Source organism: Sitophilus oryzae, unplaced genomic scaffold (genome assembly GCF_002938485.1).
Source record: "Sitophilus oryzae breed Bouriz unplaced genomic scaffold, Soryzae_2.0 scaffold_637_pilon_pilon, whole genome shotgun sequence".
Taxonomy (NCBI): domain Eukaryota; kingdom Metazoa; phylum Arthropoda; class Insecta; order Coleoptera; family Curculionidae; genus Sitophilus; species Sitophilus oryzae.
The window spans coordinates 2,823,940-2,839,286 of NW_022147237.1; the positions used below are offsets into that span (position 1 = coordinate 2,823,940).

At 31.2% G+C, this 15,347-nt stretch overlaps 1 protein-coding gene across 1 annotated transcript in view; it reads left to right on the forward strand.

The window, feature by feature from the left end:
* The window catches only part of LOC115887785 (voltage-dependent T-type calcium channel subunit alpha-1G-like), a 34,395-nt gene extending 20,831 nt beyond the window's left edge, over nt 1-13,564 (forward strand). Inside the window, exon 2 of the mRNA XM_030907282.1 lies at nt 13,329-13,564. Within this exon, the coding sequence (XP_030763142.1) occupies nt 13,329-13,564 (236 nt within the window). The remainder of the gene's footprint in view (nt 1-13,328) is intronic.
* Nucleotides 13,565-15,347: the final 1,783 nt, after the last annotated feature.

Consider the following 15,347-nt stretch of genomic DNA (forward strand, 5'->3'; position numbering starts at 1 on the left):
GTAATTTGAGACTTGTTTAATTATTTTTAAGTTAATAATATCTATACAATGCTTTTTTATCAACAATATGTAAATAACGTAAATCATTAAAATCTAAAGAGCCCAAGGTTGTTAAGAGTTGGTTTGATTGTTTATAGTTGGTAACAAAGGCTGTTTCTTCCTAAAAGCAGACAAGGGAAATAATGTTATTATATTATATTAAAAAGAGTATTACGATTAGGTTAACAACTTAATCGATAATGGTCCCTACACAAAGCGAAAAAAGAATCCTTTGTCAAGGATGGTAGCAGATGCGTAGCGAAACGGGCGACTAGTGCAAAAGTAAAGTGTTTTGGTGTATTTTGGTGAATTAGTGTATTTATTTTGCTGTTGTAACACCATAGGTTCCAACCCCCAACTGTAAAAACTGTAAGTTTAGAAAACAAAGAAAATCAAAGGCACATATTTTCGACAATTTGTACACATTTTCTTTAATTTAATGTCTTTAATAAAGTTTAGTTTAGAATTGATATTGTCTTACCCTTCACCAATCCATAACAATTGAGAGAGATATACCGCAACATCTAAACATTTATATTAAATGATAATGGAATTAGAACAACATAGGCCTGTAACGTACGGTTTGATGTAAGCTATTACGTAGAACAAATAAAATCATAATGACTAAAATAAATGCACACTTTGAACAATAATGAAAATAACCTCAGATTTAAAGACGGCTATAAAGTTTTAGTACTTAGTACGAACTACTTTGGACTTTATTGCTTTTTAAGTCTCCTAAATCATTCATAGACACTTGCGTCGTCAACGTGTTTCTGTTCATCTCTAAATTTAGTGTACTGGACCACGGAAAACAATAGTTTTTACATTTTATTTACGTTTCACTAATGACTAATAAAGGTTGATTCTCACTATACCTTCCGTTTCCATTCCATCCATTTTATATCCGTTCCGTATTTTTTATTGTATTGACGCTATACGTAAGCTTCCGTTCCGTATCAGTTCCATACTTTTTATTGTACGATTTATATCATTACGAGAATTTTATTTTAAAAATTTGTATCTTTTGAAAAAGGTAATAGATTTAATTAAGAAGTGAAAGAATAAATAAATATCAGCCAATATGTCAAAATTTTAACAGAGCTGGTACAAATGTAAGAACTTGACAACGCTGCTTTCGATACGCTTCAGTCTATCCGCAAAAAAATGTATAGAAGGAAAGGATATGGAACGGAAGGGAAACGGAACGGATAGTGTGCATTGTCCTATTCATTTACATGATATAATATTTTATGTAAACGGAAGGGAGCTGATATGGAAGGTATAGTTAAAATCAACCTTTATCCAGAAAAAGGTGAACGGGGACATCTAAACAATAATATTTTTTTTTTCCTTTTAGAAATTAAAAATTCGTAACATAGTCTCCATTTATGTATTTAATTTTTTTAGCTATTGTAATTTTTATTACTTCTTTCTACATTACATTTTCATTAGTAACTTTCATTACCTTAAATTATATTGTTTTATTTTTCTATATAATATCAGTCTGATCAATCACTAAAAATAAAATAAAATTCAAATGTTTCTAAACCTGTTAATTCCTACACAACACACTTCAACATACATTCTTTGCTATTGCATATTTTAAAAGGATTAGAGTGTAAGCCTTTTGTAATTAAACATAAAAACTGCAAGAACAACGAATTAGCTGATTGAAAACAGAATTCGACGCTGTTAAATCTCGTTGCATGGATTTATGGCCTGCTGAAATAGTAACGTGAGATTTGTGCATGCTAGTTCTTGTCCACCAACACACGTTGTATTGATTAAGCAAAATTTATACAAATTTTAGATATAGATAGGATAAAGTTGAACGTTCTTTGTAAGAATTTATATCTAAATTTAATATATTTTTATAAATATTACTATATTATGAGCAAATCTAATACCGTGCTGGCAACTCTTACTTTTGGGTCGGTATTTACATATGTGGAAGTAAATCGCATAGAGATCTTATTAAGTGGGAGTGAGATAAATGCGACGGAGTGTTGTTGCGGCGTTGCCACATTTCTCCGGTACGCCTTTCCCTATTAAGTAAAGTAAAATCACGATCGCAAACCGCTGAATTTTATAAAAAAATTTTTTTTCGTTAATATAAGTTGATAAAATCATTAGATATGTTTCTGAGCATCTGAAATGGAATTATAAGGATATCGTTAGGGTGTTCATTTTTTATAACGAGAAAACGTCAGTAATCGCGATAATTTAAAAACTCAACTTTATAATACATAGCACGCGATAACTCAAGAACCACTTTAGATATTGAAATCTTTTCTTTATTTTGAAGTTTAGGATCTTTTACAAGATGTTTAAATAAGAAAAAATCGATAGGCTTGTTTTTTTTCCATTCAAAAATTTTAAAAAACCATCCATTTACTTTTAGTGCGTAACTTTTTTATTTATAGAGATTTTCACATACTGTCTGCGAAGAAAATATAGCGGAAGTATTAAGAAAGTTTTTGAGAAAATTACAATCAATTGTTTCTAATGGATTTCGAGATATCCATTAGAAACAATTGATTGTAATTTTCTCAATACAAATATAATAGCGCGACCACTGTCGAGCACCAAGTCAATTTGACTTATTTTTGCCAAAAGTGCAAGTGTTTTTAACTTGCACTTAAAAATTTACAAGCTATAGGAAAAATTACGACTCGTTAATAAATAAAAAAATAAATCGTGAAGCTGAATGCATGATGTACACACTTTCCTTCCAGAATTTTAAGAACTGATCATAGGTACCGATTGGATCGACCGGTTGACCGCGACGAATCAGCTATATCCCCTTCCACGTCCCTTAGCAATGTGCACAGTTTCTCGGTTTATTTCATATGTTTGGCAACATTTTTACTGTTCTCTCTTTGTTCAGTACGTTATAAACGCTTTGTACTCTTCTTACATACGGAAATCTCGACCCAAAACTAACCTTTGACAGCTCTTAATATACAGGGTTGTTCACCACATACGACACGGAGTATTGTAGCTAAACGATTATATTTTCACAAATTATAAGTTTTGGGTTCGTTGAAGAACTATTAGAGCTACAATTTAAAAATATTTTTACAAGATACAGAGTGTCCCAAATAAATAAAAAATATCAAAGTTTTATTTTTTTAAATGGAACAGCCTGTATATAAGTTTCTACGATTAAAATAAAGGTAAATTTGATTAAGGTTTATTACACTTAAACCTTACCGTTTTTGAATTTTTTTTAATTTTGTGAAATTGCAGTAAACATTTTAAGGCTTCATTTCTCCAAGGGTATCAAAGTTTTTAATACTAAATATTTACTGAAGTTTATTTATTGATCAGTTATTGTGTTGCAATAATAAAAATAATACTACCTCATACAGAGTGTCTAAAAAATTATTTTAAATAATTTCTAGCTCTAAACGCTAATAAATTCTTTAATTTAAATGGAACGCCCTGTATCTTTTAGGAGAATCAGATGCACAATTTAATTGTTTATCAAATTGTATTATACCATTTTTACCTATTCCTTCAAGTTTTCGTAGAAAATGCATTTTCTTATAATTTAGACCTCATTTATGAATATACCCATGGAATATTGACATTTTAGATTGTCTTTAAAACAACAAATGTACAAAATGTACGGGCTAGTAATATTATTGTTTTTAGCAAAACGGTAATATTACTAGCCCATTTGTAGGCAAAAAGAAAACTATTTAAATATTTATAAAAGCGTATACCATTAATTAAATATAACACCATTATTTCCACCCAAATACTAATTAATTACATACTTAATTGTGCTCGTTAAAAAATTATTCTAAATAAATGTGGATTTGAATCATAAATCAATATAATAATAAGTTATGAAAATGAACGTCTCTGTTGTTATAAATAAGCATTTATTAAATAATAAAATATCATTTTTAAGGTGTTACTTTTTACCACACTGTCTAATACACATACAAAACTCAGTTTTTTAGTATTTGAGGCAATTAATATTAATCAACGTAAACAGGCAGTTAATGTAGTTTGAATACTGGAATCATATTAATTGGTCCTCTTTAACAAATATTTAATCAGTTTTTTTTATTTTTTAATGAAATAAACGAATTATATCGACAATATTAGTATCTGTACTCTTTAAAAATAATCTAAAATGTCAGTATTCCATGGGTATATTGATAAATAAGTTTTAAATTACAAGAAAATTCATTTTCTATGGAAAGTTAAAGAGATAGGTAAAAAATAGCATAATACAATTTGATAGACAATTAACTTGTGCATCTGATTCTCATAAAATATACAGGGTGTTTCATTTAAATTAAAGAAGTTATTGCCGTTGAAAGCTAATAATTATTTAAAATAAATTTTTAGACACTCTGTATAAGGTAGTATTATTTTTATTATTGCAACACAATAACTGATCAATAGATAAACTTCAGTAAGTATTTAGTATTAAAAACATTGATACCCTTGGAGAAATGACGCCTTAAAATTTTTACTGCAATTTCACAAAATTGAAAATATTTCAAAAACGGTAAGGTTTAAGTGTAATAAACCTTAATCAAATTTAACTTTGTTTTAATCGTAGAAACTAAAAATGTAATAATATACAGGGTGTTCCATTTAAAAAATACAACTTTGATATTTTTTATTTATTTGGGACACTCTGTATCTTGTAAAATTATTTTTAAATTGTACCTCTAATAGTCCTTCATCGAACCCAAAACTTACAATTTGTAAAAATTTCATCGTTCAGCTACAATACTCCGTGTCGTATGTAGTGAACAACCCTGTATGGTGCTGAAGCAGTAATACTATTTTCGTGTATTTGTAAGTTATATATTCGATGATAGAATATTCTCATATTCTCTAAAGTCTCCTTTAGAGACATCATTCAGAAATTGGTCAGAATCAATTTACTTTTGAATGAAAGTGGACAGAAACGAAAAACTAACAGTAGATACTGCCATTTTCATATTATTCCTCCGCTGGACATTACTGGTCTACACAGGGTAGACCGAACTGTATTCGGGAAACGGCAGCATATTCTGCAGATAAAAATAAGTAAAGAAGTTCGTATAAATGTATGTACTAAAATAAGACATCGAGAGATACAGGGTGAGGATACGAGAGATACAGGTCTCCGAAAATCGGAGATACAGGGTGTAGAAGTTTTATTTTTATTTCCATTTCTTCCAAATAATTTCCGAAGTAACATCAATATTTGGATGAAAATTGGTGTCTGGACGTTTTTTGGCAGAAGAAATTTGATTTTGATGTCAGTATGATCTATTTGTAGAAGGCGCCACCTATATATGTTTAACTGGTATGAAGTGTAATAACTTTTCATCCGTACCTGTATAAATCTACCGAGTAAAAAATATACATTTACGACATTTTTTACCTAAAAAAGGTCTGTGGTAAATATCGCTACGAGTAATGGTTCTCGAGATATTTGGAATCGAAATTATCAATACCTGTCATCACTGACACAAATTACATATGTTGACTAAATTAATAATTAATTTACCATTAAAATTAATTACTAATTAATTCTCATTTTCTTTTCATTCTTCATCTTTTATTATATAAATACTACTCAATAAATTATTATTTCAATACACTTTTAAGTATTAAACTTTACAAGTACAAAATTCTAAATTTCATCAAACTTTTAATTATAAAAGAATGAAATATTTTATAAAGTATTTTAAAGTACTAAAGTTTCATACTAATAGATCATTAAACAATAACAAGTTTTGTGTATATTTGCTCTGTATCCCATCGAGTGTACTTTATCTCTAAAAACAATACCAAATCTTCCCTTTCTCCGCGCTATTGTGTTTAACTTTAGTTTTGTCAAACTTTCTAACAAGCCGCTACTCCTTCATAATGGGTTTACTATAAAATTCATAACCCCCCGAAAGTTCCGAAGGCTAAAGCCGGTTATAGTTTGTCTCGCCTGTGAATGTTATTAAGGTATGTCAGTGGCGGCCCAAATTATCTTTCAATGCCTAATAATAATTGATAAAGACAGAAAAAAAATTCAAAAATAAATGTGCACGATTTGTATCTTTGTAGTTAAAACTTTCATTAAACGTAATTATTCGTTGTATTATATTCATCAGAAAGAATAGATCAATAAGCCAATAATACTACCAGTAACATACAAGATATTCACAAAAATAATAAAAAAATTGGTCAAGTGCGAGTCGGACTCGCGCACGAAGGGTTCCGTACCATTCATTATCTATACAACATTAGACACTATATTATGATAAACTCTTTTTCCGATTTAGCTAAAATTTTGAATGCGCGTATAAGTAATTTAAAAAAAATGAAGAAACACATTACTAAAAATTGTATTAATAAATATGTAAAAAGTAAAAATAAATATGTAAAAATTAAAAAAAAAAACGATTAAAAAAAGTCACCTTGACTAGGATTCGAACCTGCCTTACTACGGCTCCAACGTCATAGCAGCGTAAACTCCTAACACTTTAACCACGCGGCCACCGAGGACTTGAAAGATTTTATGTAAAATTCTTAATTAAAAGATAATGTTTAGTGAAAGTACTTTTTTATTTATAAACATTTATTTAATTCTGTTTTTAGTATTTGTTCTTATAGCGGCAACATAGATACATTATCTGTAAAAATTTCAACTGTCTAGCTATAACGGTTCATAAGATAGACCTTTGTGACAGACGGGCGGACGGACAGAGAAGTCTTAGTAAAAGGGTTCCCGTTTTTACCCTTTGGACACGGAACCCTAAAAAAGAATACAAAACACGCTAGACGCTGCACAACCACGAGAACAATCAGCCTTTATAATCGGCTTTAGAGAGACACTAAGAGAAATTATCAGCCGAAAAAGAGAATACGAACTTCCACTAGTCAAGGAAGCCTTTATACACTTTGAGAAGGTTTTCGACTCGATATATCCTAAGGCCTAATAATAGAAGCCCTAGGAAAACAAGGTATTGCCAGGCCTTATATAGAAACTCTCGCCAATCGATATCGAGTAATGATATATAAAACAACCCTATAGTTCCCAATTGGCAAAGGAGTAGGACAAGGAGACGCGATATCCCCAAAACTGTTTACAGTAACACTAGAAGAAATCTTCCGTCGACTGGACTGGGCCAACAAAGGATTAAAAATAGATGGAGAATATCTCAACCATCTAAGATTCGCTGATAGCATAGTCCTAAAGCTGAGGCCGCAGTGCAAGCAAGTTACCTGGAGGGTAGTGGGTATCGACCCTCAAAGTAACCCTCGAGGTATGTCCGTGTAAGCCGCAGTGCAATCCCCCACCAACTTAAGCCACAAAGCAACTCGCCAAGCGACCCACTTGAGGATCAGTCGTGTTCGATATTTTCAGCCAGGCGTAAAGGAGTTTTGGTCTAAAAATGGAAGAAAAATTGTAATGCACAAGCGTTGTTCTGCAGAAATTGCTTCTCTGATGTTTGTAGACGTCCTTTCTAATTTGTCTTGAACTTTATTAAGTAGAAAATCAAACGATTTTACACTCATACGTGCATAATTAAAAAAATTGTTAGGGTAATTTCGCATTTTCTTTTAAACTCGCAAAAATTCTCCATCATGGTCTCTATACAAGTTATACTCATGCACCCACATCTTCTTATTTTCCATATTTACAAAGTTCACATAAGAATTGTCACAGAGCAGAAGCCTTCTGGCAAATTTTGAAAGGGGCATGATACTAAAGACACTCACGGCAGCTACAATTTGCAACTGAACTTGATTAGATTGGTTATTGTTTTAATAATTTTCGGTCCACTACTGCGTACAAGGTATATTTACCCTCTACCCGACAAGCTCCACTCGTCTATATTGCGGGCTTGCCTTAAGAGGTACAAGCACAAATTAATAAACTAAATACAGCCTACAATAAAGTGGATCTCAAAATGATCTTAGCAAAAACTAAAGTAATGTACAACGAACTAGTGATGAATAAATAACTTAACACTGCAAATAGTAGAAGAAAACATATATTTGGGACAACTAATACACAGCTCGGGATCTCTACTACCAGAAATCAACAGAAGAATTAAGTTAGCATGGAGTATTTCTGGAAGAAACACAATCATATTCAACTCTAGAATGCAACTTTATCAAAAGAAGAGGACATTCGACCAATGTGTATCTACTACCAGTGATGACTAATGCATACGAAATCTGGACACTTAAAACGGACATCATAAGGAAATTGCAGATCGCACAACGCTCAATGGAACAAAATGTGCTGGGAATAACCAAGAGAGACCGTGAAAGAATAGAGTAGATACAACAAAAAACCCAGGTAATAGATGCCATCCACAGAGTCGAATCCCTCAAGTGGCAAGGGCGGGACACCTGGCAAGAAGGACAGACAACAGATGGATAACAAAAATTACAACATAGTACCCACGAGGAATTAAGAGACCTAGAAGAAAACCAAACCTGAGATTGGACCATATTAGGAAATTAGCACTATTAGCAGGGATAACTTAAGCCCGCATAGCCAACAATAGATAATAATGGGCCCAACTACAAAGAGAGTATGTGAGGAAAGCCACAACATAATTGGAAATGGTTGAATAAGCTGAAAAGAATGATGATGACAACTACTAGAGACCTCAGCCCTACAGGTTAAATTTTATTATTTCATTTTAAATGGATTTGAAAGCAAAAAATGACGCCAATGTCAAATATCACCTAAAATTGATGAAAAAATCAATGTATATTAAAACATTCAAAATGAGTCCGTGTGATCAATATAATGGGCAATAAAGTTTGAGAAGACATTTGTCAAAATAGTATGAAATATTAATAACCTGATACCATTGACATTTAAGTGCAAGTAAAACTCAATACCATAACCGATATAATGTTTGTAACTAGATAGTAACTAGTGTTGATACTAAACTACTATTAAACCGCTACTGATGTTTTCATATAATCTTCCAGATTTAATTACCCTTTTACTAGTCACATAAAATTTTAATGTGCTGTTTGTTATAGAGTAAACTAGTTATTTTCCATTTGTCACAATATATCCCAACACCGTAATACTGCCACAGATAGTAACATTGAGTAGAAGAAAAGAATTTTTCAACAAACTTCGGAATGTTCAAACTATTTATAAAACTGTTGCTTGATTGACTACCATCGATTTTTAGAATCAATAATAAATAGTAGTCTTTGAAAAGTTGCTGTGGAATGTTTCACAATAAAAACGGGAGATCCAATTTTTTAATACTATGCAGTCTATTATCTAACAAAAGGTAAATATTTGGAATGCAATAAAACCCATCAAGGAATGAAAACCAGAAATGTTATAAACACTGGAGTTAATTCTTCTAAGAATATTGCTTGTAAAATACTTAGAAACAGAAACATCTGTTCTTTATCAGCTAAAATTGAGTTAAAATCTACGAAAACAAACCTGTAGCTTTTAGATGAAGACAAAGTTACTTAAACATTCAGTTTCCTTGGTTTAAAAATTACCGTTTAATAAATAATTTCAAAGACAATGACTGCATATTACCAATACTTTTCAAAATGACTGCGCTAACGAAGACTCTAAAGCATCCTACTCAATATGTGCTGATTCGTCGATTTTATGCGTATATGCGTCTAGTATGTGGTTTTTCGATAGTGATGTAGACATTTTTTTTAGTCTGAAGTTTCTCGCAATCATCTGGTATTTGTATTATTATTTTTTGAACTTCTTTCTATCTCTGTGTAATTTAAGGAAAGTCACTTTATTTTATCTGATAATGACAGTGTAATTATAAAGTAGTTATTTTAGTTTCAAAAATAGGTCCGAAATTGCTCATTTGGAGATAAAATGTTGTTAAAGATTGTTTAAAACGATGAAAAATCTATTAAAAAATTTATGCATGCAAACAATGCAAAAATATACATAAAATCAGTAAAGAAATTTCGGAAAAAATAAAGAATGCATGTAAATGTGTATGTTACGGACAATAATCTATACAGGGGATTTACGATGACATCCGGTTGATAACGTAAGTAATCAATTTTTTTCTGATAATATCGTCATATGGTCATATATTGTCAATTAAGGTCAATATTGATATATATCTACTATGAGCAGAACAACCATATAACAGTTAACATTTCCTCAATGTCTCTGTTAACCATTTCCAACTTTTTGAACCTTAACTTTGATATTCAGTTTTAAAAACAAGATATTCAAACCAATCAAATAAGTGTAAAAATTAAAAAAAACCTAAAAGAAAAGGTTGAAGCGAAAGCAATTTAAACTTATTGGTTCAACTTCATGTCTACGGGATAGTCTCTTACGGATAGCGGCTACACTCTTGAAATGCTAGCCGGTAGGCACAGAATAACAAGTCGTTAAATCGGCAGTTTGCAGCTTATCAATATTGTTAAAATACTTTGAATTTTTACGTTAATTCCTTGTCAGTAACAACCATGTCCAACTTAAGTAGGTATACTTACATATACAATATTGACTCATTATTACGAAACGCTGGTTTTACACCTTCGTCCATAACATCTACGAGTATGTACCTTTGATTTTTTAGTCGCACATAAATATACATTTTTCATTCTTTTTTTCCATAACATATCTAAAGAAATTTAGAAACTAATTTAATTGAATAACCATTTAAAACTGAACATATTACTGATATTTATATTAATGTATATGAATAAAATACTAAATATTCTGATATAAAATGTTATATTTGAAAAGCAAATATGAATTGTCTCAAAAAACGTATTTTTTTATTCTAACCATACATTTCCAGAGAAAAACATTTAAAGCGGAAAAAATTCCTGCACGTGAAATGCACTAAAGAAGCTTGTTTATTTATCTAGGCACCCGTTGAACTTTGTTTAAGTTTCCTTTAATTAGCATTATTTACGTAGAATCTGTAAAGCTTTCGCTTTGCAAAACCTGGTGCTAGGAAACAGCTAAGATTTTAAATTAGGTAGATCTGTCGTTTCTTAAAATATTTAAAATAGGTATCTAGTCTACATTTTAAGCTTTACAAAAACTAGTTTTAAAAAATTACAAAGTTATATATAAAAGTTTGATTATAAAGTAACAAATATTTGTTTTTTACTAAACACCATTTTTCTACAAACGTTTAAAAATTAAAAAATTACAAAAATTTTTGAAACCATATCATGCTTATGACTCCACAAATGATAATAGAAACATTTTCAATGTATATTTAAGAGAATTTGATATTAATCATATAAAACTAATATTATTCGTTTTATTAGTTATTGTTATCATCATCATTTTCAGCTTATTCAACCATTTTCAATTATGGTGTAGCCTCCCTCACATATTCTCTTTCTAGTTGGGCTCATTGTGGGTTATGCGGACCTAAGTTATCCTTGCTAATTTCCTAATATCATGGTCCCATCTCAGGTTAAGTTTTCCTCTAGGTCTCTTAAATGCTCGTGGTTACCATACTGAAATTTTTGTGGCACATCTGTTGTCCGTTCTTCTTGCCAGGTGTCCTGCCTAGTGCCATTTGAGGGATTTTACTCTGTGGATGACATCTATTACCTGGGTTTTTTGTCGTATCCACTCTTTTCTTTTACGGTTTCTCTTGCGAGCTGCAGTTTTCTTATGATGTTAGTTTTAAATATCCAGGTTTCGCATGCATAGGTCGTGACTGGTAGTACACATTGGTCGAATGTTTTCTTCTTTAGATAGAGTGTCACTTCAGATTTGAATATGATTGAGTTTCCTCCATGCATTATGATTAAGTACTCCATGCTAACTTAATTCTTCTGTTGATTTCTGATAGTAGAGATACCGAGCTGTGTATTAGTTGATTAGTTATACATTCATTCATATTTTAATAAAACTATTATACAAGGTAATATAAAAATTGAGTAAAATATTTGAATTTGCTTATTAGCTTGGCATTAATCTATCAACTCTTAACGCTAGTGTTAAACAAACCAAAAATAAATATGTTTATTTTGTTAATGACATTTAAATTAGTTTTCCATAATTTTAAGACTAATCAAAACACGATGGGAACCAAATAAATTTAAGGTGAAGGTGTTCTAATAATAATAATAATAATAATAGCTCCCATATATACCGTTGAACGCCTTGGGAGTAGCAAGGTACAGCTTGCCATACTTAGTCATTACAAGGAAAGTAATGTGTCTAGCACTACGCTTCAACCGCCTATTATTACCTCAGGATTGTGAATCCCAAGTATTCATTTAAGACTGAGTTGACCTAGGTACCCAAACTATTTTTATTTTAATAAAAATAGTCGGCTGATGAAATATCCAGTGTGGGATTTGAACCCACTACCGTGAGATTGGTAGACGAGAGCCTGTACCTCTACGTTACCGAGCACCTTTAGGTGCTCTAATTTAATTGTTTAATAAGTACCTTAAAATAAATATAAATGTGTAAGTTAGGTTGCCTGCTTTTATTAAATTTTGAAAGTGAATCGAATATTAAGGTATCATACACTAGTTTAATTAAAAAAAAAACGTTTGTTGTAGGCGTTCAATATACAACATTTGAAATTATTAATAACAATTTTATATATTTTTAATACTTTAAAAGACAAAATGTACCTTTATATGAGTTTATCACATTATTCCAACTTCATTTATTGGTTTCTTGTAACGGTATTTTGAAATCGTCCAACTATACGTTTTCAATGTTTAATAAAATTCAAAACTTTTTTTGTATGCAAGGATTATAGAAAATTGACAAACCAGAGAAGGTAAGGAGAGTTATCTCTTATGGGACTTGGTTTGGAAAAAGTAGGCATCTAAAAGGGAAAATAAGGCTTCACCAAATGACACAGTAGTTCTGAACAACAGAACAGTTCTAAAAAATTTTGGCGCTTTTTTCAAATGTAGAACTTTGCTACGGCAGCGCCATCTCCTTATCTTTATATAGCCGAGATAAAAATAACCGAGATAAAGCCGAGATATAGCCGAGATAAAAATAAGCCATGGTTGTGTAAGTATTCCTTTTCACAATTGTAGTGAAAAATACTACTAATTTTTTACACTGGAAAATTGTCAAATTGACAAACCAGAAAGTCAAAATTTGCTAGAAGAAAAAGAAAAGTAAAAAGAACTGACGCCAATGAATTGACATAATTGTTGTTGAAATTGTTCGATCGATAATTGGTTTTAGTATTTCTAGCAATATATTGCCAATTATTTCAGTCATTGTTTATCGCTTTATAGTTTTATTTTATTAATATTATACTAAAAAGATGTTTCTTCTTTTACAGAGTCCGAATCTGGATCCGGTTCAGCTTCCGCTTCCGGTGGATCGGAAGCTTCAGGATCGGGCTCGGCGGACTCGGAGGAACCAGGGATCGACGTGGATCCAAACTTGCCTTACCCTGGAATTGCCCCCATCGCATTGCGTTACCTGTCCCAGACCACCAGACCGAGGAGTTGGTGCTTGGCGCTCATTTCAAATCCATATCCTTTTTCTATACAATATAACATACTATTTTACTAAAATACACTTAAAATTTTACATTAATATCACGCTATATCATAATACTAAAAGATCTATTAGCATTCTAAGAATTTATATAGATCAAACTTTTATCTTAATTTCTGAAGAAATATTCATAGTAACTTAAAATTTGTGTTTCAAAAATTTTGTTTCAAAATGGAATGAAGAAGGGCTTCAAATAAAGCACAGGTAAGTTAACATTATTTTTTTTATAGTAAATATTTATATTTTACATGAGTTATACATATTCATAAATTATATATACGACTCATTGGGGTGATATATTCAGTATTCAGGCATATTCGGTGATATTCGTTGATAAACATATTTTGCGGTTTTATAATAAGTTCAATAATTGCTGGAGACAAAATGAGCGTATTTAATATATTTTTAAGAACAAATACTTTAATAACCTGTGTTTGATGTGCGTGATAATGAAACTAAGTATATGTAAGTTCTTCTTACGACGCCGTCTCCTTTCGAAGGTTGGCGATCCAAATAGCTAACGTCATTCTAGATACAGCCATACGAAATATGTCGATTGATGAGCAACCAAACCATCTACGAATGTCCTTTAGCCAGGAATTCTGGCGTTTGCCGATAGATCTTTTGCCCTGGACTTTGCCTTCAATTATTAATCTGAGAAGTTCATTACCCCTCATTATGTGGCCTATGTAGCGTGTTTTTCTTTCTTTGATGGTAAGCATGAGTTCTTTCTGTTTTCTCATTCGATTAAGAACCTCCACATTTGAAACTCTTTGGACCCATGATATTCTTAATATACGGCGGTAAATATACATTTCGAAGGCGAAGGATATATGTAAATAAATCAATCTTTTTAGCAAAACATACTGCTTAAAACGTAGTGCTAAATGAAGTTAGGTAATGTTTTAGAACTTCGGACTATCTGTATTTTTCAACTTCTATCAGCATCATAATTTTGAGTATTAATATTAACAATATCTATTTTGTTATTTTATAGTTTTTGTATTTCTCACAACTCATCATCATCATCATTATTTTTTTTAGCTTATTCAACAATTTCCAATTATAATGTAGCTTCCCTCACATATTTAGATACTCTCTTTGTAGTTGGTCTCATTGTTGTCTATTGTTGGCTTGCGGGCCCAAGTTTTCACTGTTAATTTCTAAATATCATAGTCCTATCTCAGGTTTGATCTTCTTCTAGATCTCTTCTCTTTTCTAGGTCATTTGAAATTCATCGTGGGTACCATGCTCTAATTTTTGTCGTCCATCTGTTGTCCGTCTATCTTGCCAGGTGTCCTGCTCATTGCCACTTGAGGGATTTGATTCTGTGGATGACATCTACTACCTGGGTCTTTTGTCGTATCCACTTTATTCTTTTACGGTTTGTCTTGGTTATTCCCAGTATATTTAGTTCCATGAAGTGTTGTGCGACCTGCAGTTTCCTTATAATGTCCGTTTTAAGTGTCCAGGTTTTCATGCATATAGGTCATAACTGATAGTACACATTGGTCGAATGTTTTCTTCTTTAGTTAAAGTGGCATTCTAGATTTGAATATGATTGAGTTTCTTCCATAAGTACTCCATGCTAACTTAATTCTTCTGTTGATTTCAGGTAGTAAATATCCGAGCTGTGTATTAGTTGTCCCAAATATTCTTCTACTATTTCCAATGTTGTGTTATTTATTAGGATGTCATTTCTGTCTACCAGTTCGTTGTACATTACTTTAGTTTTTGCTAAATTCATTTTGGGACCTACATTATGGGTGGCTGTATTTAGTTCGTTAAATCCTGCTTG